Raw genomic sequence first — 25,089 nt, forward strand, 5'->3', positions numbered from 1 at the left:
CCCTCAGCTAAAAATGACTTTCATATTGTGAATAAAAACAATGCATAATCAAGCTAAACAAAAATAAATTGATTTGATTTGATTTTAAGCTATGGCATGTTTGGAGGATTTAGCGCCTCCTGACCTGGTGCAGCTGGGCCCTTCAACACCCTTCATAGGGCAATTAGGAGCACGAGTCTCCACGTAAAGATGATGTGAGGAGACACGGGGTCATGGAGGTCGCAGAGGGCGGTAAACACAGATTCTTACACGCTCAGCGGATGTTTCAAATCCAATGTGTGTAAAGTGGTCAGCAACCTCTCCTCCTTAAGAAGTGGTTATATGGCACAGCTTTTGTTCAGATTTAGTTCTCTTATTATTAAAGGGGACATATAATGCTTTTCCTGGGAACTTGGTATTTAACTTTAGCATAAGTAGATCCTCATTTAACATTTTGTTCATTATAAACCGCAATATTGATCTAAAATGGTCATTGACTTCCTGTTCAAGACTATCAGTCAATGGCAATTAGTAGAATATTGTTCTTTAGATATTTTATTTTATTTATATTTTTGAAAAGTGGCTACGTGGCTTTTTAGAACTCTACATATGTCACTGGGCGTCTTAATTTGACAAATAATCAATTACAGGGATGTGGGCGGGGATAAGTGAAACAGGAAGCTGGAGCCTCAGTTGCAGGACAATACAGGACCCAAATAAAGACCCTATATTGACTTTCAATATAAATATCATTTAAATTTTACACAAACCCATTCATGATTTCTTCCTCCAAAGTCTGCTACCACCAGACCATGAGGAGTTTGCATGTTCTCCCTATGTTTGGATGCTCAACTCAATGGGATAATCCTCCAGCGAGGCACTCCTGACCATGAACATGACTCAAGATATGAAAATATGTCAACTAACTAAAGATTGGGTCTGTAATTAACGAATGATAATGAGGACAAACGTATTATTAATGTATTTTATCTTGTAAAAAATGCTATGTTTTTCTCTTGCAGGAACGTGGGTGACGTTTGGTGGACAAATCACAGATGAGGTATGATGAGAACACACTGGTTTATAAAGCTTTTCGGGAAATTCCTCCATTCCTTTCCATTTCTTCATTACTCCTCGGTCATACATAGTTAATTAAAAGCCACAAGTCTTACTCATCACAAAACCGCACAAATACACTCATGCATACATTTTATCTATCCCCAAATGTATTATTACAAAACTAACATGTCGAACTTGATTTTTTATGTTGTCATTTATGAGTTATGTTTGGCTTTTGAGAATTTACTTTGCACTAATAAAACATGGCATCTTCCAAATGTGTGCCATCCATCACACTTAAGATTTCTGCCCGATTTTAAGCTTGTTTGACTCTCAGAATTCGGGGAGGCGTGGCCCCGAGCGATTATTTGTGGCGTCACTCCTCATGTCGGTAGGGTTGACGTTATTCTGTTACCACTATTTATCTACTATTTATCAACTGTAAGAAAAAGAAAAATAATTGTAGAAGCAAAAATAAGTAAACAGAGATGTAAAGAGTTCATTTTAAGAACAATAATAAAAGGTTTGAGGCGTTCTGTCTTTTGATTTTGCTTTATTCATTTTCATTACATCACTATGTAAATGCATTATGTGACAAGAGGACTGTTTGTGAACCGTATTTATTTTAATCTCATCTCTAAGGATTTAAGGACTCTTTGACGGACTCTGTGACGGACTCTGTGACGGACACTGTGACGGACTCTGTGACGGACTCTGTGAAGGACTCTGTGACGGACACTGTGACGGACTCTGTGAAGGACTCTGTGACGGACTCTGTGACGGACTCTGTGACGGACTCTGTGACGGACTCTGTGACGGACACTGTGACGGACTCTGTGACGGACTCTGTGACGGACTCTGTGACGGACTCTGTGACGGACTCTGTGACAGACTCTGTGACGGACTCTGTGACAGGCTCTGACGGACTCTGTGAAGGACTCTGTAACGAACTCCGTGAAGGACTCTGTGACAGACTCTGTGACGGACTCTGTGACAGGCTCTGACGGACTCTGTGAAGGACTCTGTAACGAACTCCGTGAAGGACTCTGTGACGGACACTGTGACGGACACTGTGACGGACTCTGTGACGGACTCTGTGACGGACTCTGTGACGGACTCTGTGACGGACACTGTGACAGACTCTGTGAAGGACTCTGTGACGGACTCTGTGACAGGCTCTGACGGACTCTGTGAAGGACTCTGTAACGAACTCCGTGAAGGACTCTGTGACGGACTCTGTGACGGACTCTGTGACAGGCTCTGTGACAGACTCTGTGACGGACTCTGTGACAGGCTCTGACGGACTCTGTGAAGGACTCTGTGACGAACTCCGTGAAGGACTCTGTGACGGACTCTGTGACGGACACTGTGACGGACACTGTGACGGACACTGTGAAGGACACTGTGACGGACACTGTGAAGGACACTGTGAAGGACTCTGTGACGGACACTGTGACGGACTCTGTGACGGACTCTGTGAAGGACTCTGTGACGGACTCTGTGAAGGACTCTGTGACGGACACTGTGAAGGACTCTGTGACGGACTCTGTGACAGGCTCTGACGGACTCTGTGAAGGACTCTGTAACGAACTCCGTGAAGGACTCTGTGACGGACTCTGTGACGGACTCTGTGACAGGCTCTGTGACAGACTCTGTGACGGACTCTGTGACAGGCTCTGACGGACTCTGTGAAGGACTCTGTGACGAACTCCGTGAAGGACTCTGTGACGGACTCTGTGACGGACACTGTGACGGACACTGTGACGGACACTGTGAAGGACACTGTGACGGACACTGTGAAGGACACTGTGAAGGACTCTGTGACGGACACTGTGACGGACTCTGTGACGGACTCTGTGAAGGACTCTGTGACGGACTCTGTGAAGGACTCTGTGACGGACACTGTGACGGACTCTGTGACGGACTCTGTGACGGACTCTGTGACGGACTCTGTGAAGGACTCTGTGACGGACACTGTGACGGACTCTGTGAAGGACTCTGTGACGGACACTGTGACGGACACTGTGACGGACTCTGTGACGGACTCTGTGACGGACTCTGTGACGGACTCTGTGACGGACTCTGTGACAGACTCTGTGACAGACTCTGTGAAGGACTCTGTGACGGACTCTGTGACAGGCTCTGACGGACTCTGTGAAGGACTCTGTAACGAACTCCGTGAAGGACTCTGTGACGGACTCTGTGACGGACTCTGTGACGGACACTGTGACGGACACTGTGACGGACACTGTGAAGGACACTGTGAAGGACTCTGTGACGGACTCTATGACACCAGACTCTGTGACAGACTGTTACCTCCTGCAGGCGCTCTCTGCCAACAGCCGTATCTCTCTCACATTTACTCATCTTTTATTAACGCCGTAATGGGCCACTTTGGAGAAATTGCTGCAGCTCGGTTTTGGCTGCGGTGATCCAATGGAAGTTTTGCTGTTGTCCTGTGCACACAGAGAGGACACAGGGGTCATGTGTTTGTGATGTTAGTTTCCTGCAGTCACAGTGGTGGGTGAGGGAGGGGGGATGAGGGAGACAGTCGACTTATGTAACTCATGGTAACTAGGTCTATACTTGGATACAAGAGGGGAACATAAGCTTTTAACTCTTCACTAAAAGTACTCCATTATCTTATTTAAGTAAAAGTACAGATACAGTTAAAGTAAAAGTATCACAAAAAACTACTTAAGCGAAAGTTTTGAAGTACCTGTTTCAAAATATACTTTAAGAGTAAAAAGTATTTTTGAACAGTTGTGATTATTTTGATAAATAATTGTGCTGATTCTTGGGCAACAAAAGGAATTCAAATACATTTCCATTTTTTTTCGAGGAAATTTTATCTATATTCATATTTTTCTTTATATACATATGCATAATGTGTAGTTAATATAGAACTATAACATGAATAGATCCAATATTGATCCAAATTCTAATCCAAAATGGGTTTAGTAATAGAAAAGGCCATTGGCATTTTGCTGTAACAAGCATTAACATGTTTTTATTTTTGAAAGTATCATTTCAGAACCCTATGCAAGTCACTCTATTTCAATTAATCTCAAGTTGTTATCGGAATGGGGGTGGGGATAGGGGGTAGGTGAAAACAGGACTTTTCTGAGCACTGGAGCTTCAGTTGCAGGAAAATACAGGATTTACTCAAACATTAAGAAATCAATCAAAATACAACTTTAGGCAAAATTATGATCTGGAAACACCGCAAGGTTTAAAGCTCATTAAAGTTGATAGCGTAATATATCCCCTTTAAAAACATGGCTCATGATCTGAAGAGGTAAGCGATCCAAGACACAGATATTATTACTCAGGGCTTTTGGAGAAGTTGATCAAAACAAAAGTCGATATCACACATAATCCTGGCTGCGAGAGCCTCACTGAACACAAACCCGAGGCTATTTTAACAGAATGCACTAGGCAGCACTAGTGCACAGTGTCTTCTGCTCAATGCACTGGCCCTGGCCTCATTACGACAATGATCTCCGAGCAGAAAGAAAAGCAGATGTGTAAAGGAGAAGCTTTGTCCATGTTAAACTATGCACAAACCATAAGATGCATAGTAATGGACAAAATACACTGCCAGGAAAAAAGGCTGTGGCATAGTTTCAATAAGCTTCTGCAAGATTAAAATATTTATTTCATCCAGTGTTGCGTTATTCTTCACACGGATCTTGTGTTGATGATGGAGAGTGACCACTGCACAAAGCCTTCTCCAGCTCGTCCCAAACACTCTTACTGGGGTTCAGAGCTGTAGTAGATTAGTCTCTGCTTCTCTTTAGATGTTTTCTCTGCTTGATGCCAATGATCTGACTCTTCTCAAACACACTGACTTCTTTTCCATGACCACAAGATTTGTCTTTCCACATGGTTGTTTCAGAAATGAGAAGCCATTCACTGCATAAGTTTGGTTTAAAACACTGAAAGATCATCACCCATGCAGCAGTTAGAGGAGGAGAGGACCTTGCTCAGTTGAGTGGTGACTTAATTTTAGGACAGACAATGTACATTTATCACAACAATATTCAAATGGTAGCCTACATACTGTAACTTCCTCTCAACAACAAATCAATCTTTACTTCCCAACCCTTCCTATCAGGTGGGTGGATGTTTATCTTAGCTGGGCTGGTGATACTTGGCCTGACTGAGAGTTCACAGGGCCAGTGCGGATGCTGCCGCTTACTCATCCAGAAGAGCCACAAGTGTAACCATAAATCACAGAGGGAGTTCGAAGAAAACCCATCTTGTCAGAGTTAAGTTCGATGAAGGGAGATCAGGCGCTGTCATAAAGTGTTTCAAGGTCGTGTGGGCAGAGCGTGGGAGGTGGCTGCTGCGGTGGGGCTTTTGCGCCTGTGTTTGAATGTGTGAGCTGTTATTGGGGGGGGAACAGGCAGAGACAGAGCTGCCCAGGTCAAATACAGAGGAATAAAGCAGAAAATGTGCTGAGCGGAGGAGAGCGGTGCAGAATTCTGGTGCATCATTTGGTTCAGTTGAAATACACAGCTGCGCATTGGAGATAACATGCGTAACATTACTGCAATTATTACACAAAGCTAATAAGTATACTTTTGTAATGAGGTAGAATAAGAATACTATGCTCTACTACTATTGTAAGCTCAAACCTCTACACACTATTCACTCTATTCTAACTATTTTCACAACCTGAAATTCTTCTTCATATTTTTTCCATTTTATAGAATGTTTGTATACATCTAAAATACACATAACTGACTTTTTGAGTGTAATCATTGCTAAATTTGTGGATTTGTATTATTATGTGTATATCATTTTTGTAAGGAGTTCTATCTTAAAGCATACAAGCTCACTACCAGGATAAACGTTTTCTTTTCTTTTACCGTCAGTTAGAGCCTTTCGTGGTTAATAGTCTGTAAACCGATTAGCGCAGGGCTTTTTTGTTGCTTTGGTCACTAGATGAGTGATTTAGTGATTTATTATAGCCCACGATGCATTACGAGAGGAGACACAGAGCAGAGAGACAAACAAGTCTTTAAACTGTTGACAACACACCTGAATGAAAGCATCTGTAAACGCTATTTCAACGCACTGTTTGGACCTGATAATTAATAAAAACACTTAAACACTTCAATAAACAGGGGGAAGTTGCTTGTGTAAGCCGCTTACCTTAGCTTGAACAAATAAAACAAGCGAAATACACCTGTCTTTCTCCTTCACCAACATGAGATCCAAGTTAAATAAACCTCATATAATTCCATAAATACTGCAGTTTCATCAAACTTATTTTTCATCCAGAGGTGTTACAGTTGCATGAGGCCACGTTTGCGCTCTCTGGTGCAAATGTGTGTTACAATAATATATATTAGATTAGGCAAATTAAACACACCAGTTAACCGGGAAAAATGTATTCACAAGCCTTCAGAGGTAAATAGGTTAACCATGAACACCCATACTCTCTAGATTATACTGTAGGTTAATGAAATAATTAACATGAAAAACAATGTGGTTAAAAGTTCCTCCATCTTTTCAGCCATTACAAACATCCAGCTTGAATCCACCTCAGCCCGATTCCTTTTGGACAAGAAAGTCTTTGGATGACTAAGCCTGTGAAAAGTTTGATCAAATGAGTCACTTTGTTCTTCGATGTAAAAGTCTTACTCACAGAAGTCTGTCTCGAGCCCTGACTAATAAACCTGACCTGAATGTCACTGCTTTTTTAGACCTCCAGAAACATGACATACACTGCAGCCAATCAGAACTGCACGAAAAACTCACAAAAATGTCTCATGCAGATGTATTCTGACGTCTTTTATCCGCGGTCAGCAAAAACAAACAGGAGTGAATGTCTATCCAGAGTTACAATATATAGTCTCCTGCCCCGAAATCTGAAATAATCAAATTCTAGAATGTGTAGAACATGATCAAAAGCAGGTATATCATGTGCAGGGGACACAGAGGTGCAGTATAAAAACACTGCTACTTCATTACTCACCTCTCCTGAAGCTATAAAGTTAAGATGTAGTGTTCTTCACATCCATTTATATGTAAATGCATTACACCCAGTACAGAAAACATTGCTATTAATCCAATTTGAAGCATTGTCTGGTGGTGAAGTTGCTGCAGATTAGCTACAGTAAGCAGAGGGCTACTTCCTGTTTTATATGTTTTACAAAATAATAATTGGCCAGGATTTAATTTAGATTCTCAAAGCTAGTTGCATTACTCCAAACAGGAAAAAGCTTTTGTTTTACTGCCGCCTCAGTAGCTTCCCCTGAACATCTTTCTTTCATTTTACCGTTCCATGCCAGTTTCTTACCTTGGCACAAAATGCTGCCAGCTTGTCTTTATTGCCCCAGACAGGTTTTAGAAGAATTGTTTCCCACAGAGCACTTGAGACAAAGAATATAAGGCTCATTTTCTTTTTCCTGCAGTCTTTTCTTTTACACACAGGGGAAATCCATTATTCTGGGCTCAGAGACGGAATGAGTGAAGATCAGAAACCATTCAGAGAAACCTCCTGGGATTTTTATTTGAATAGACCGGGAGATTGTGCTGGTTCAACTAAATGGAATTGCTGAAGTGATCTGCAGTATTTTATTTTAATATCACATGTTTCTTAGTTATACAACATCATTTGATGTCAATTATCCTCAAATAAGATGGAAAATGGACATTGACTGGTCTTTTTAGCCACACATTTTTAAAAACCGTACTAACTATTAAATACTCCACAAAAGCTGAAAATTGCCATACTGCAGGACATTCCAGGCAAAGTAATAACATTTCCCTGGAGACTAGCAGGTGATAAACCCCGTAGAGAAAAGTTACATAGTGCACCTTTAATTTATGTACTGTATTTTGAGCTCAACTATCAAGTACATGTCTCAGTATATGGGATTAAGAGCTAAATAGCGTGTAACTTGAAGGCACATGAGCTCAAGGCCTTCCACGCCGTGACGTTAACCCTGCTCTCATGTGCAGCAGGTAACTGTACACTATGTAAATGCATCAGACCTGCTTGTCCTTCATGAATAAGTTACAGTAAGAGTCCTGAGCTGAACCCATGATTCCACCAGGAGCTATCATTTACATGTGTATGGAGATACAGTCTTGTTTATTTATCATTTCAGAATTTCCAGTGTTATGTTTTTTTTGCCTTTTGATCGTTGTAATGTATCTAATACTAAAGCTGGTTGATATTTAGTTTGGTGTCATTAATATCATGTGAGGTAATTCATTATACGGTTGGTGAAGACATTTATTATCCTCCTCGGCATTTGTAAATAAGGGATACATGTGATTGTGGTTGTACCATAGTGAGCAGACTGCATTACATTTTCAACAAGAGTTTGCATTTTTTTATATTCATATTTGTTCAATCATTTCTCTGTTAAAGCAACATGAGATGACAAAAAAAAAAAAAAGAAATGTTCCTTGTTTGGTAGACCAATCATGATTTCCAATTTGATTTAGTTTTATTAAAAACTAATAAAATGTTTGTTAGGGTGAATTAATTGAGCATAAACACTGCTTTTATTCATCATCATTATGTATTAAGAGTGTGTGTAAGGTCTCCCTGATGTTGGTCTTGTGTGTGTGAACAGGTGGCAGAGCAGCTCATGACCATCGCCTATGAGAGCGGAGTGAACCTGTTTGACACAGCCGAGGTCTACGCCGGGGGCAGGTGAAGAAACTAAGACTACTCTTGTTTGAAATATTGTTTGGATTATATTGTTAGAAATGTTAAAAAAAAATCTGTCTAAAACAAATTAGATGAAGTTTACGGGTGCACCATTTAACTTATGGTGGAAGGTCCGCCACCTGCTTGTCTCCATGGAAATGTTATTGCCTCAATTACCATACTAAAGCCCCACCATATAACTTTTTAACCGAAAAATAGACTAAATTATAAGCATGTTTTTGACCATCAGTATGGTTTTATTGCACTGAAAAAACCTACAAAAACATATCCTTATTGTGAGCGAGCTTGCCCCGCCACAAACCTAACTCATAGTTGGCCTAGAGGAGCCTCCTTTCTCTTGCTGATACCAATTTTTTTTTATTGATATCGATACTAATACTTGATACTGGTCTAATCTCAAAGGTGTAATGGAGTCTCATTTCCTCGTGGCATGGACAGCCGATTAGTCCTGCCACGTATCAATCATAGAATGCACCTACAGCGGAAATGCACATGCCCACTTCTGCTTCAGTTCTCAAATCGTCCATTACGCCTTTAAGGGTGAAGGCATTTCAATAATGACAGTATATGTATTACTACAACCAGTCACTTGGAAAGGCTCCAGTCACCCGCGTCCACCAGTCACCCTAGTCCCCCCAGTCACCAGCAACCCCTAACGGGAACAAGCGGTAGAAGATGAATGAATGAAATCAAAATAATATTACACAATTCTTGGGTTTCTGCTGCATATTATACGGTCGAGATGTGTCATCATTCTGACGCCCATGGATAGGCCCTAAAGGTCAAACGGAACACCTGACGCAGATGGAAGAGTCCAATGATCTGCTGGCAAAGGTGTTTAACACAAAACAGCGACGAAAGGCCTTAACATGTCAAAAATGCATCCCTAGCCTTAAGGATTATGTTAATTAGAGTTGATATGTGCATAACATATCGATACCCAAATGAGTACTGAGTCTATATCAATATCTTGGTATCGATATATCATCCTTCCAAGGAAATGTTGTTCCTTTGGCTATAATTTTGCACACTATGGCATAAAAGTGACATGCCTCCTCCAGAAAGTTACAATACTTTGCTCAAATATACCTAACATGAATGCTTAGTGTGAGCGACGCCGCCTCTCCACAGATCTGATCTGTAACTTGACCCTTCCTGCCAAACTGTGGAATGTTTCAGGCAATACAATAACAAGCAACTTTGAGTATATTTGAACTTTTTGTTAAAACTTCTGCAAGGTCAAAATGATAATAACGTTCCAACATCAGAAGAATAAATCTGAATGACCCTGCTCAGAAACAGCGTGTACTTTCTCGTTCTGGTGGCTCAAAAACTCTCCCTGCATGACCGCTGGAGAACCGCTGGAGTTAGCTGGGTCTTAGGGTCAGAAAGTTGCATAAAACTTACATCATCCCAGAGGGGCCAGTAACAGCTTCAGCTCAATCACTCTTCATCATTCTCCGTGGAAAACAGCAAATCAAAAATCAATTACGCCGTGCAACTAAAAACAATAAGAAGGCTTTTAATTTGCTGGAATGATACTGTTTATGAACTTGTACAATTGAATAACGCTGTCTGGGATGTCTTTGCCTTGCAGGGCTGAGATCATTCTAGGAAACATCATCAAGAAGAAATGTTGGAGGTAATATTCGAGATTGCTTTTTATAAATGATTCCAAACAATGATGAAAAGCGTGTGTTACAACAGGCAGAGATTGGTGGCATTTGATTAAGTTGCAGATGTGAGGGAAGCGTTCTTCGTCTCCAGGCCTGCGGTGTGTAGGCACGGATTGATTTAAACATGTTCTGCCTGTATTATTGATGAGGACGTGGGAGTTACTTCAAATGGGTTATTGACGGAACTTGTAACCGAGAATTATAATCAATCGGAACTTGTTATGGTAAATCCACTTTGCGCTTTTTTACAGTGTTATTAGAGGGATGATAGTTAGCGTCTCCAAATCTGGAAGTAGGTTGTAGTGATGTGTGCTTATGCAATTGTGACACTGGAGGATGTGCTATTGATAGTTATCTCAGTGGCTAAAATGTGGCTTTAATTTGGTTATTATTTTATTTATTTAATTGTTTTCAACAGGTTTATTTTGCTGCGCTTTTGTTTTATTATTGGCAATATGCTCCATTTTAATTTAGTGTATCTCCAACACAACAATTCAGTTTGTTAATTTTTCAAAACGTCTCCCATCTAAGTAGACATAAATGCTTAGTTTTATCTTTCCTTGTAAGCAACTGAATTTGTGTTTTTATCTATCTAAACTTGTTAGCATTTCTGAACTCAAATGGCCCAAAGCAGCATCTACTTGTTAGTACCTTGGTGTGAATAATGGTGTGGATATATGTTAAAGTTTCCACTAAATAAATAAAACTAGCAAATAATTATAGCTATTGATAGAAATGACATATATTTACTTTTCTGTAAGTTTAATTAAAACAAAGCTGTAAATTCAATGAAACATCAAGAACTTCTTAAAATTTTCCTAAAACATAATTTACATCAAATTTGATAGCTATTGATATTATAACTATGAAGAATATTAGGTTCAATGATGTACATTTGCATGAATATGTTAGTTATAATAATAGTAATGAATTGTATTGTTATTAAAAAACAAATCTTAAAGTGCTACAGTCAGTTAAATCACAGTCAGTTTGTCAGTTAGTCAATTTGTATAAAACACATTTGTTAATCTTGAACCATTTGCTATACATTTATAATCCTGCATTGTTCATTAGTGCCATGACATTTGAATTAGATGTTAAATCATCAGCAAAGATTACTGTTGTGGCCATAGCAACGTGTCAATCTTGATCAAGCAAGGCGTGCAGGGGTGTGCCACAGGGGGGCGGTAGTGCGTACTGTCCTCATCCACCTTGTCTCTCACCTTGTCTCCAGTATAATAATAATAATAATAATAATAATAATAATAATAATAATAATAATACCATCAATAAAACCAAACTGGGATTGATTATAAATATATTTCCTTATCCACTTGAAAACAGTTTTGTTGAGCTTTCTGTAAATGTATGCATTATTTAGGCTTTTTAAAATAACTTTGTCATAGAAAATCATATTGAACTGTTGAAAATAAGCATACAAAGCACCACATGTAGTAAAGAAGTTTAAATGAGGCTAACAACAACATCAAGGCTGCTTTTTACAAAGTCCTAGTGGAGCTCTGAAATGATCTGAATGAGTTTGGTGAAAGTGAATAGACTTTGAAATCATGGAGAAAACATCAAGTCCAATTTTCAGTTTTGGTGCTTAACGTCTATTATATTTCTAGAGATTAAAATTGTAGCGATTGTTGGATGAATACAATGTCACGTTGACAGGAGCCTCAGTTGCCTGGATACTTTGAACAGAGCAGAGAACCTCGTTGTAATATTCTTCATCATTGTGTGAGAAAAGATGATGCAAAGAGCACCTGTGATCGATGGCGTGAACACAGGATGTTATAGTGAGCCACACGGTGTGATGGCCTGGAGTCATGTCTGACCACATAAGATTCACTGCTCTGACTTTATGATCATTTATCTTTGTGTGTTTCTCAGGCGATCCAGTCTTGTCATAACGACCAAACTTTACTGGGGAGGAAAGTAAGTATGAGTCACTTTGTGTCTTAAAACAAAAAAATCACTGCAAAAATCAATCAATAATGTATCTAATTTTAGTTTTCATTAGCTTGGGTTTACTAATTTTCTGGCTTGTTGGTGCTAAATTGCCTGCACTTTTTTTTCATTACAAGTGCAAGTTTATCACTCAATTCACTCTGAAAGATCCATACTGTGTGTATACATCCTCATTTATTTTAGTTAAATGAGCGTGATGTGTGTGTATTTTCATTTCTTTGTTTTTTTTCTTGAACTGAATAGTTGAGATAAATCATACAGCCTTATTAGTTATTAAAACCTCTATCTTAACTTGCTTCATGTAATTTAAATGTGCATGATGCAATCCTAATTTATCATTTAACAGCCCTTAGTGTTTCACTCTATTGTTTCATATGTAACCTAGGTCAATTGTTTTATTTGTAACATAACGCTGTACATTGGCATGATATTGGCACTTTTACATTCCCGAGTCACGCATACATCTTTCTGATTTGCTTCTCCAGCTGTACATTTTCTATTAAAACTCAAAGAATACGACATGTTTCGAGACGTCTTTCCTTTTTCTAGATCCTTTTTCGGGATCGAACATCAAAACATAACAACACTGTCCAGATGTGCCAAATGTCCATAGCCACAACAATAAACGTACTGCTGAGTTCAGTATTTAGGATCTTAAAATCTACTGGTTTAACATAAGGCTGGAAACTCTTTGGTGTAATTCCAACACAATTCCTCTGGCTGGGCTCCAATAGAAATCACCAAGCAAATCTTAACAAAACAAGTTAAATCTCTTCTTTGTGACGTCCACCTGTGCTCACTGATAACAGCCTCATTCATCCCGTCTTTTGCCCGCACAAGCTTCCCTGTAGTTGTTTACTGTACGCTCTTATTTGCACATGGAACTTGCACGTCGGGTTGTTGAGGTCAAACAGTGATTGATCGTACAACTCCGGACCGCTTTATTGACGCTGTTTGTCTCTGTCTCATTTAGAGCCGAGACGGAGAGAGGGCTATCACGGAAACACATTATAGAAGGTAAACACATACACCAATGCGCAGCAGCTGATACACATGTGATTTATGGAGGTTATGTGCTTCTAAAATTAAACATTCTAAGAACAAATCCTTCATACATTTATTATAGTAGTAGAGGGTGTATAAGCTTCAGAGCAAGGCATGTTTGATGAATATACAGTATAGACTTCAATTCCAATTACATTTATTTATAACGCCTGTGTTGCCTGTGAGGTTTCTGTAGAAAGATGTTTCTAATCTAAAAACAATCTTCCTCTAAGAGCCACAAATCACACGTAAGGTTAAAAAGCAGGAGAAAGGATGTTTGAAAGAAGAGTGAAGGCTATTTTTGTTTAGAAAACCCTAGAATAGGAATTATGTTCTGAGATACAAACACCCCTCAGTCTACAATAGCCTCATAAGACCCTGGCAGAAAACAAACCAGGCAAATACTAATAAGGTCTGACCTCAATAGTCTTTAATGACCCAAGCTGTAGGAGTGAAATGGTCAGATTTGTAAACAAGGACAGGGAGAGGTTTGCCTTTGAGAAGGACCAATCAGAGCTCAGGAGAGTATAAATGCTGCTGCTCAAACCATTTCCATAAGATTGAAGATTACTCTCAAATGCAAGTTGTAACGTCTTAATTTCTAAAACATCATCCAGTGGAGTCTTTTTTACTATATGTTATAATGTGTTAATATTGTGAAACCTTCAATTTATACATTTAAATATAGAACATATTCACCTTATTCCGGAAGCCAAGTGCTACTACACCACGTACCGGTAATCCTATTTTGGTTGTATTACTGAACATTAAAAGCTGTTTTCATGCCGCACAGGAAATCGGTGCATTGTTGACTTCTTGGTCACATGAACAGTGGACATTTTTCATAAATCAATGTACTTTAGAGCATATTTTAGCGGCAAGACTTTTCCCTCGTTCTCCATTTAAGTGAATGGAATTCCTGCTCAACCGGAAGTGCGATTATAACGGAAGTGCCGATCCGTGGCAAAAGAAGGCAAGAGCAGGTCAATAGGTTTTGAGTCCAAAACCACGTATGACAGCTTATGCAGTAGTCTTGGCTAAATGATTCTCTGTTCAAACACTAATACAAGTCATTAGTCATGATATTGACTGTGTCTTCAGGCCTGAAAGGTTCTCTACAGAGGATGCAGATGGAGTATGTGGATGTCGTTTTTGCCAATCGGCCGGACAGCAACACTCCTATGGAAGGTAAACACATCACTCACTCGCTCACTTTTACTTCACTCCATTTGATTTGTGTATCTGTGCTTTCTACCACTATATTTGAACAAAATATAGTACTTTCTGAATGGTTATAAAGTACTTGCTGAATGGTTTGAAGGGTTATATTAGCACATTCAGAGTGAAGTCAGTCATCCATCACACTGAAGTCAGTCATCCATCCTCAAAAAGTATTGAGTTCAAGTGAGCAAACAAAAATATGCACATTGAATTCACTAGAAAATGCATTAGAACTGCTACTAAGATCAACACAATTCCTCATCAAAATCAACATTTAACGCTTTAACAGTTCTCAAAACCTGTGTATTTTTTACAGTTTTTTGGCACATGTATCTGTACTTTTATTCAAGTAGCAATACCGAGTTCTTCTTCCAACACTGTACAAAAGTAGACAGCTAACATGTCACAAATTATATCTCCAAGGTCACAATGACTAAATATATTGTACCATCTTATAGAGTTGTGCATAGATGTGTCATTACATAGACTAAAACCCTGACATATTTGTTCAGATAATCAGTTAAGCCAAATCCTTTATTTAGACATTATATATGTAAAAGTGCTTGTTTGTGGTTCAATAATGCACAAAGACAAACTGATGAAACAAGTAGAAACCGGTCGTGTGTGAAAAAGCAGGATGGTTGCTGTGTGTGACTGTTATAAAGTGTGGCTGGAGGGCAGTGGTGGGCCGCGGAGCCAGGAAGAACAAAATCATAAATCTTAACAACACATTGGTCCCAAACACCAGCCTGGGAATTGTTCATGATCTGCTCTGAGGAATATTCTTGTTTCCACTTCCTAGTTGTGGTACTAGTACTTTAGGACCTAAGTGGCAAATTAGGGTTGGACAATATTTAGTAAAAATATCAATATTGTAATGTTGGATAACGCAATAGTCCTTATTGTAATGAACTAAAGATATCACAGTAACACAAAGGTTCTACTTCTGACATGAAGTTTATGAAATATGACATTCAAAACAGCAGATTTTAGTCATGATTTACCTTATTTATTTTATTTTGACACAGTTTGACTTAAGACGTATGCATGTGTATTTCATTCAAAGGGCGGTATAGAAATAGTATTTACATTTCACGAACATGGTCTTTCTGTACAGGTACAAGGTAATTATGTTCAAATAGAAAATAGCTATTACTGACAACAGTAAAATGCTTTATTCATAATTACAAAACTGTTGGGTTGGGGTTATAATTTAATAAGAGTCTCATTTCACATTTCTCATTTGCGTTGCCAGTTTCAAATCTGAAATCCAGTGTGTTTAACCCTGTGATCTGAATGCTCACTACCTAAAGTCCAGCACCAATCATGAATCAGAGATAGTTTATTTTTTTAAACCAATAAGAGCGGTACATACTGTTCCTTTAACTGAACATAGTATATAACACATGTTTCTCTTCTCATAAAGCACATTGTTTTAAATGTTGGTAAAGACACACAAACATTACTCACTGGATAGATGTCGGGTTTCTTTGTCGATGACTACTGTGTGAACTCTTGTGAGCTTGCAAGTTCATTTAGGGACAAACACATAATAGATCCCACAAATACTTAATAGCTTTGAGATTTGTCACAGAGCTTTAGGCGCTGCGGCCCTAGAGAGATGTATGTTTGTCACCTGTGCCGGATTGTCACGAAATAAGAGCTTTCAAACTCGCAAACATCCATCTCTTAAGGCTTTAGATTTTTTTTTTTGGTCCACCAATTTTCCCAGACAAGCAGTTTATCAATGCTTGTTAACAACATGGTGACTTTGTGATTGATAAACAGTGCACAGTATCATCTGGATTTTACTGTAATTTATTGTGATTCAAAAATGCTTGTAATTTGTTTCTTCAAGTATTGGAGCTACATTGTTTCTTCCTCCTTTGGATAAATTGAGGTAGAATAGATTGCACATAACAATTTGCCCTATGGGCCGGAAACAAGTGAGTTAACCAGCATTTAGAAGGGCTTTTCTTCAGTATTCTTCTGCAGATGTCCGCCCCAAGAAATGGCACAACTTACACTGCTATTTCCAGTGTCAGGATGTTATTTAACCAGACGTCTCTTATACAGCTTGGAACTGTTCTCTATCTCGCTCTTTTTAGAGGACCCTGAGTGCCTCATTAAAAAAGTTAAACTTTAAAAGATGATTTAACTTAACAAATGTTTTTATGAAAACATTTTTGAAAAAAACTTTTTTAAGTTTTAAAAATAGATTTAATTGAATAATTGCAATGCATTTGCAAATCCCTTTAGGATACAAGCTTCGTTGATTAGCTCCATTTAGTTCTTTCGTGGAACTCCTGGTCCTCCTGTGTAATTGCTACGCAGTAATCGCATGGTCCACGAGCTCGGGGAAAATATTTTTTGAGAGCACAACATACATTAAGGCTCACAAAGGGTCAGCAGCTTCCCAACGTTAACACTTGTGCAATGGAGACAAATGAAAATCCGCTGATTTGTCCATTTATGTTCATCTTTTGTGCTCTTTGACCAAGCGTTACATTTATTGGTTTATTGTCAATCGTCCATTTCATAGGATCAACAGACTTGTGCAAGAAAGTCCAGACTTTAGTGTTTAGATGTAACGTCAGCTAGCTTAAGTACAAATTGTGGTTTCCAAAAGCAACATTTAACGTTAGCTTTTGGGAAGGCTAACAACAACAAGCCTTATAGTTAGCTCCATTAAACACTGTGTAAGAGTGAGCTCAGTGACTTTATAAGAGTTGACATCAAAATCCTGACTTTCTGAGATAAAAAGCTAATTAATGCATGCAAGTGAATAGCAACTTATAATCCAATCAGAGAACTTCTCACTAGTTCATCTTTTTTTATTAACTTTACTTTAGCCAGGAGGACCAGGAGTGCCACGGAAAAGCTAAACCGAGAAGCTAATCAGAGAAGCTAATACCGTTGGCAAAAGGTCATGTAAATGCACTAAGTAGGCGAAGTGTTAACTGTAACTATATTGTTTATTAAATGTTCTTTTACCGTTTTTTAAATAATACCATTTGTTAGATTTAACTAATCATTTTAACATTTAAAAGCATTGAACAATTAATGTAATATATTATTGCCTTAAAACATTTGTTAAGTTATGTGTTAAACCATTTAATGTGGCACTCAGGCTCCTCCATAGATTTATTGTTGCCCACACTGCCTTTTGTTTCCCTTACTTGACAGGGAACAGTTATCCGGTGTGAAAGGCAAAAGACTGCAAAATAACTGAAAACAATCCAGGAAGATGAACAACTATAGGAAGTTAGAGGAATTTCTAATTGCATTTTTCATTATTTTTGGGCCCAGGCTATGGTGTGCTCAGGGCTAATTGCATCGTTAAAATGCCGTGGCGAGGGGCAGCTCAGAAGGTGGATGTAGCAGCTTGTTAGTTTGGCGGAAAAGTGTTTTTGCAAGACTTGAGGAGTGTGTGTGCTTAAATCGATTTGAAAAGTTTGGATGGAATTTACTGCACGTCCTTCCTCAGTCTTTCACACTGCACTTTCCTGTAAAAAAGCCTAAGGGCCAAAAAATCCTTAAAAGTAAGAAAAGTTTGGATGTTTTTTTACTGAGACAGCTTTGATTTATTTCATTCTGTGCATAAATAAATGGCTTTCTTTTAAAAGTTGGAAGTCGAAAACAAATGCAGATACATGTATATACTTAAAGCCATATCACTATTGTAAAAAGAAAATAATATATGAATAAATATACATGAATTTCCCCCCGAACTAGAAATTATTTGGAAGAAAATCAGAACAATAAATCTTGTGTTCGATGATCACTAAACCTCATTTGCTTCCATTAGTCTTGTGTCGTGATTAGTGAAGCTCATACTTGTTCTTGTACAATACAATACTATATTCAGTTGAACTAATCCCATGTTTGTTTTTGTGTGAACTGCAGAAATAGTTCGCGCCATGACGTATGTGATCAACCAGGGGATGGCCATGTACTGGGGCACGTCTCGGTGGACAGCCATGGAGATTATGGTAAATCTGATGAGATGTGTCCTTCAAACCACAGCTTTTATTAGGATTTTTTCCTGACGTATGTTAATTTTACATCGTAATGTTGATCTGAAATGACTAAATGAAACTAAAGTGAGAGAAACTAAACTGATTTCCGCCTGTCCCTTTAGTCAACCCAACATAATAAAAATGCCATGATCAAAATGCCCTGTGGCAGCCAGGCATTTCTGTTCAAACTGTTTTTGGAGACTTTGTGAAACGCAATGATAAAAGTTAAACCCCTGAAGGCTAATCAGCTATGAAGTAACTCCTCACGCTACATTACGGTAAAAGTGTACATCTGAAGCGTGATTAACTGCAAAAGTTGAAGTCTTTCATGACTGAATTGCTCTATGGTCATTATTGCTCCAGATGATTAGCCTCCACACCGATGTCAAACACATGAAGAAAGGAGGGGATTATCATTCACTCTGCTGTTATGAACTTTACTCCTCAAATCAGTGAAAAGATCAACTTTTGGGAATTAAGAGACTTGGTGATCTGCTGTGCACCAGCTTGTCTCCATGGAGCTGTAATTACTTCAACTGGTGTAAGCGCCATTTCGTATGGTTTATATGTTTACAGAATACACATACTTGATTTACAGTTCATAATAATTCATTTGTGTTCTTGTTTAAAAGCATTTTTTTAAAAGAATAAACCCAAAACACAGAACAGAACATGACCACATTTAAATGTGTCTTTCATATTCCATTTCCAAATTAATGTCATTTTTCCAAATTTGTCTGATGTCTGTTTCGATGTCAGTCCAGTCCTTGATCGTTGGTGATGTTTGTGTCATCCATTTCCTTTTTCCTGCTGCCAAAAGTACATTCCAAATATATCCGTTAATTGTGTCCATGGCAGGAGTTTTGAGGCCCAAGTACACAGTTCAGACGGATGGTAATGACAAAAACAATTCTGCAGTGTTCATTTCAGTCCAACAGATTTGAGAAACAGGACAGTCCCAAAACATGTTATAGTGGTTTGCCTCCTGCTGCCACAGTTTCTCCAACTGTTTGCATTTCCTTGTGAATAATGGGCACTTTGACATGGTGTTATGAAAAAACATGACTTTTCCAACAAAATTCCCCCCAGACATGTGATTTTGTGGTCACAGATTAGAAATGCATTGATTAAATCTAGATCATTATTAACCTTGAAAGTTCTGATGTGTAAGACTTGATAAATATTTCAGTCAGCGCCTTATAGTGGTCATTACTTTGTTAATTTCTTGGTTATAGTAACTCTTTATTTGTAAGTACCTATAAAAGTCCTCAGCGCTCAGAAAAGTGTTGTCTAAATGTAGAATGGTGAACAGAGAATGGCTAACTTCAGAACTGGCCACATGACAGGCTTGTTCCAGACCCTTTCTCAAACAGAAAGTGTGTTCAGTTTACACACCTCACCACGAGAGCTGTTCATATAGGGTGCTCATTCACTTGAAACCGACTTGAATTAACGCATTTAGGGGATTTGTTGCAAGAAGAGGTCAGGTTTCTGTAATGAGACCAGATAATGGTACAAACCTTGTGAGTGAAGAAAAGGAAATGAATCACTGAAAGGTTGAGACAAAAAGGTATCACAATCCACCAGCTGGATCTCACTTTGGTGGGATTTGGGAACGACAGATACGTTCTGTTATTGAGACAACAGACTCTGGATGATGAGCGTCTCCGCATTTGTGAAGTCGAGTCCGTTGTCGAGTTTCCAATGATCCAAACGACATAGAAACTTTAACACTAAATAACTTGCTTCTCATGAAAAGAAAACCAGTATTGCCACCTTGCAGAACGAGGTCTTATACTGAAAGAGACGGAGGCATCAGATATTTTTGGGAACTGTTGGATCAAAGAGTATCTCACACTTTAACGCGGGAGACAAAGATGGTTTAATGGAAAGAGAAACCGAGTGATGTTATTCTCATAGTAGATGAGAGTGCACCGAGAGGGTGGGCAAAGGAGAAAAATCTATCTGTGATTCAAAAGGTCGTGTCAGAAGACTATTGGTAAAAACTAAAAGCAGAGTTTTGGATAGACTAGTAGACAAATTGTTGTTTGAAATGTATATAAAAATAATATACTTTTGAGTTTGTAAAAGCCACAAATATGTGATATGGTCAAGTTGAAAGATGTGAGTTAAGGTACAGAAATGTGTTTACGGAAGAAAATATTCCTTTGTATTTTCTTTTGTTATTTACAATTCATATCAATTCATTTGTGTTTTTGTTTAAAAGTCATTTCAATATGTATATGATGATTTAGAAAAGGGATGAGAAATGGGATGCATGATTTGGACATTTGGGGGCGCACTACTGCTACTACTTGCTTGAACTTTGAAAATAAATGAAAGACGGCTGGAGCAACGTGGTAGTTTTAACGTGCTGTGACGACGCATGAAACAGTTTTGTTTAGCTGTGCATATGACTGAAAGGATTTTTCTTTGCGCAACTGTTTTGTGATTTCTGTAATTTCTTTGTGATTTGAATGCATTTTTCCTATTGTGTGAAGCACTTTGAATTGCCTTGTGTATGAAATGTGCTATACAAATCAAATTGCCTTGCCTTGCCTTGAGGTATAGAACGAGGAACTGAAATTTTAGCTTTTGTGCTAAGTCTGTCAGTTCAACATACAAAGTAAAGCTGGAAATACAATCATCTTGCTCTGGTGTGTAGCATCCATTGTAGCTCCTTCTAAAGCGATCCAGACCATTTTGGAAGCTAAACTGTGCAGTGTCTGCTTTGGATCACTTAAAGGTGGAATGGACGAATTTTTTCAGCAAATTTTTTATCATATTTCCTCGTGGCGTGGATAAATCCTTAGTCCTGCCACGTATCAATCCTAAAACGCACCTACCGCTCACCTGCAGCCGCGTGTGGTTCGTCCCCACGTTTCCGCGTGCCTAAGCGCATGGATCTATCATAATATAGTTCCCTCAGTGTACGGGGCAAAATGAAGACGGAGAAAGACAGTTCGAGCTGACGCAGAAGTGGACAGAAATCTACGGGAGACGAGCGATGCGATGCGCTCCGTTGCGCTAATAAACAAACGCACGTGTGTGTTGTATCAGTCCACACGGGAGTGCGCATGGGCACTTCCGCCAGCGTTCTCAAATCGCCGAAAAATCGTCCATTGCGCCTTTAAACGGGCTGGTCCGGTTCACTTTAGACAGTGGAGACAATCTGCTCTGAAGTGAACCAGTGGAAACACGCCATTGGAAAACACAATGTTTCCAACAGGAAAATATACTCCACTGTGGGCTACACAAGTGAATCGGACCCCAATGTTAAGATAAGATAAGATATTCCTTTATTGTCCCACATGGGGAAATTTCATTGGTGTTACTACCCCCTCTCTTTCCCCTTCCAATTACCGACCTGCCTTCTATCACGGTTAACATTTGAGGAGTACATATCTCTGTAGAACACAAGGCTACATGAAAGAGGAGCAATTTAGATAGCATCAATAATTAGCGGACAGGGGACAGGAAGCTCAGAATGAAGCAGCACAAAGCAAAGGGCACCCTGCCATTTGTAAACCCAACAATAGCACTGACATTAGAATGCTACCGTACAATTACATGGAGTCCCATTGGCTGCACAATGACACAGTAGAGAGTTCAATGGAGAGGGAAGGACAGTATAAATGGAGGGTTGTCATGTAAGTGTATTGTAAGGGATGATGTAATATTGTGGTATAATAATAATATTAATAATACATGTACGTTTTTCCCCTCACCAGATTGCAAAATTAAATTAAATTAAAAGCGTTCAAATGTTGAAGTAAAAGTCCTTTGGTTTGGAGAAACAGGACTTTTACAAATTTATCATGAATAAGAAATAAGACAAAGATAAATCTTTTTTAAGGCATAAAAATCCTTTCAGTAGGAAAGTATATGCACATCCCAATGGAGGACCACAGAGTTCCATGGAGGAATTCTGTTGGAAAATTGTGACCCGTTTTCCATAACCCCATGTCAAAGTGCTCATTGTTCACAAGGAGGGGCTGAATGTTGGAGAGGCTGTGGTTGCCGGGGAGCAAATCATCGCCATGTGTTTTGGGACTGTCCTGTTCCAAATAAAACACTGGACAGAAATGAACAAGGCATTGCAGACCATTTCAACACCACCATCCCACTCAATTTTGGAATAATGTACTTGGGCCTCAAAACCCCCGCCATGGACATAATGGACAGATATCTTTGGAACATACTTCTGGCAGCTGAGAAGGCGGCCATCACAAAGGGATGACACAAACCTACAATTAAGGACTGGAATAACTTCATAAGAGTTACTACATAACTACACACAAAGGGAAAAATCACACCTGGACTTAACTTGAATATTGACAAATTTGATAGATAATAGACAAAATGGGACCTTAATTTTAAATTGAATTGCTTCAACCCTTCTTTTTTGGATGCCACCCCCTTATTTTACATTTATTCTTTAATAATTATCTTTGATCCTGCTGGTTCTAGTTTTTTGTTGTTGTTGTGGTGTGTTCTTTTTTTTTATAAATACATGAAAATAAAGATAATACACAAGGGATTTTATTTTATTTTTGTATGTATTTTAAATGACTGAAAAGCCCAATAAATCACAAAAAAGTCCATATTTTTCCCAAATGCTGAAATTCCTGTGCTCTATCCCTGAAGTTAATAAATGACTAAAAGTTCCAGAAGGTTTTTTTCAAACCTTTTTATCTGCACTTTTTGAATATAATTAAAACAAAAAACAGAACTGTGTCATGAATTGGACACAAATTTTAAATATAAGCTCAAATCAATAAACTTTTGCCGTTGGATCAACATGTTAAGTAATGAAACGAGTAAAACTTTGGCGACATAAAACGCATAGAATAGAATATTTCTATGATTCAATTGAGAAGAAATTAACTTCTTTCGTTTGATTTTCTGTTATATGGAAACCAAAATCTATATAGTTTTAGTTATTTAAATGATGAAACATAGAATATCGGAATGTAAAAGTGTAACATGCATGTTCTCCTGTTGTCCTGCAGGAGGCGTACTCTGTGGCTCGGCAGTTCAACCTGATCCCGCCGGTGTGTGAGCAGGCCGAATACCATCTCTTTCAGAGGGAGAAGGTGGAAGTGCAACTGCCCGAGCTCTACCACAAGATAGGCAAGTGTCACCACTGCAACTTCTTCTTCTTCTTTTGCTTTGGTGTTTTATGGCACATATCCATAGTGTTACATTACCGCGATCTACTGTACTTGTACGTCTTCAAAGTATATGTTTTACGCTATACTGTCAAAAAAAGAGCGAGAGAAAGAGAGGCAGTAAAACATTTAAAATTATGTATATTCTAATTTGCTCTGCCCACATCCCTCCTTCAGTGTGATGCTCAAGTCTTCTGTAATATTTTCCACATTCAAATATATCTTATCTTATCCAAAATCAACTCTATTCGCTCCGATTTTCCCCAGGACTTTTCCAAACAATTTCCAATCATTGCAATAAATGTAAGAGAATGTTTCTCCTCAATGTACCGGCCTTTCTTAATAGGTTTTACTTTGGTTTGTTGTCCTTAATTTCCCGACTGAACAGATCTCACTGCCTCTGCTTAAGATATATCTATATATTCTCCTTTCTTAATTATTAAAATTGTATCTTAATTGTTGGACAGAAAGTAACTCCAGTTGTACGATCTCCTTGACAGTGTTCACATTAGGGTTCTACACCCTTCACCACACACGATTTATCACTGCACGAAGAGTCTCCACAATGTCTACATTTCCTACTCCCTCTACAAACCGCAGCGACATGGCAACAGTAACACCGCAAAGGCCCTTTCTCAAATGGTCTTATTCTGTAACACACATGATCTAAATAAACTCAGCACTCCGACGAAAGTAAGACAGACTGACTTCTCCCCATTCACAAAATGCATCAGCCTCTTAACTCCACACACAACATACACAAATGTATCCATATTCAGTAACAATGGTGCTCCACTAATCACTCCCTTCGTCATTCCTCGATCGGGCTCCAGTCGAAAACACTCCACACGAACATTCTTTTGAAATTGTTCAATCGGCAGTGCTTTATCCATCTGCTGCTTTGACTTGCATTCAATCACCACCAGGCCAGTTCTAGTGACCCTCATCGACCTCACATCTCCGACTTTACTTCCAACGAACCTCATGTTTGTCTCCAAAAAGTCAATTTTCCAGAGTAATTGCAATCATCCCAACCATATCCCAAACAAAAACTAAATTTACACAAAACTTTTATCCTCTTCCACATTGCTCGCACCACTGGACACGCTAGCTTTCTTTTTTTCAGTATTCAGTCTCTTTCTCTCTTTTTGAATTTCGGTCCCTTCCTCACTCTCTGACTCTTTTTCCGCCCAACTCCCGAAAGTGCCTGAGTCTCTGCCCTGAGTCGATTGAATCTCTGCCCCACTGAC

General features: G+C 38.8%; 1 protein-coding gene across 3 annotated transcripts in view; it reads left to right on the forward strand.

Annotated features, from left to right (window-relative positions):
* kcnab1a (potassium voltage-gated channel subfamily A regulatory beta subunit 1a) overlaps nucleotides 1–25,089 on the forward strand; it is a 132,189-nt gene that overhangs the window by 96,370 nt on the left and 10,730 nt on the right. For all 3 annotated transcript variants that reach the window (XM_072461282.1, XM_072461274.1, XM_072461292.1), the window contains exons 3-10: nucleotides 1,002–1,039; nucleotides 8,637–8,716; nucleotides 10,332–10,376; nucleotides 12,307–12,351; nucleotides 13,358–13,401; nucleotides 14,530–14,616; nucleotides 18,556–18,641; nucleotides 23,681–23,801. In XM_072461282.1, the coding sequence (XP_072317383.1) occupies nucleotides 1,002–1,039; nucleotides 8,637–8,716; nucleotides 10,332–10,376; nucleotides 12,307–12,351; nucleotides 13,358–13,401; nucleotides 14,530–14,616; nucleotides 18,556–18,641; nucleotides 23,681–23,801 (546 nt within the window). The remainder of the gene's footprint in view (nucleotides 1–1,001; nucleotides 1,040–8,636; nucleotides 8,717–10,331; nucleotides 10,377–12,306; nucleotides 12,352–13,357; nucleotides 13,402–14,529; nucleotides 14,617–18,555; nucleotides 18,642–23,680; nucleotides 23,802–25,089) is intronic.

Source organism: Eucyclogobius newberryi, unplaced genomic scaffold (assembly GCF_026437365.1).
Source record: "Eucyclogobius newberryi isolate DKJ021-1_F unplaced genomic scaffold, fEucNew1.0.hap1 SCAF_10, whole genome shotgun sequence".
Taxonomy (NCBI): domain Eukaryota; kingdom Metazoa; phylum Chordata; class Actinopteri; order Gobiiformes; family Gobiidae; genus Eucyclogobius; species Eucyclogobius newberryi.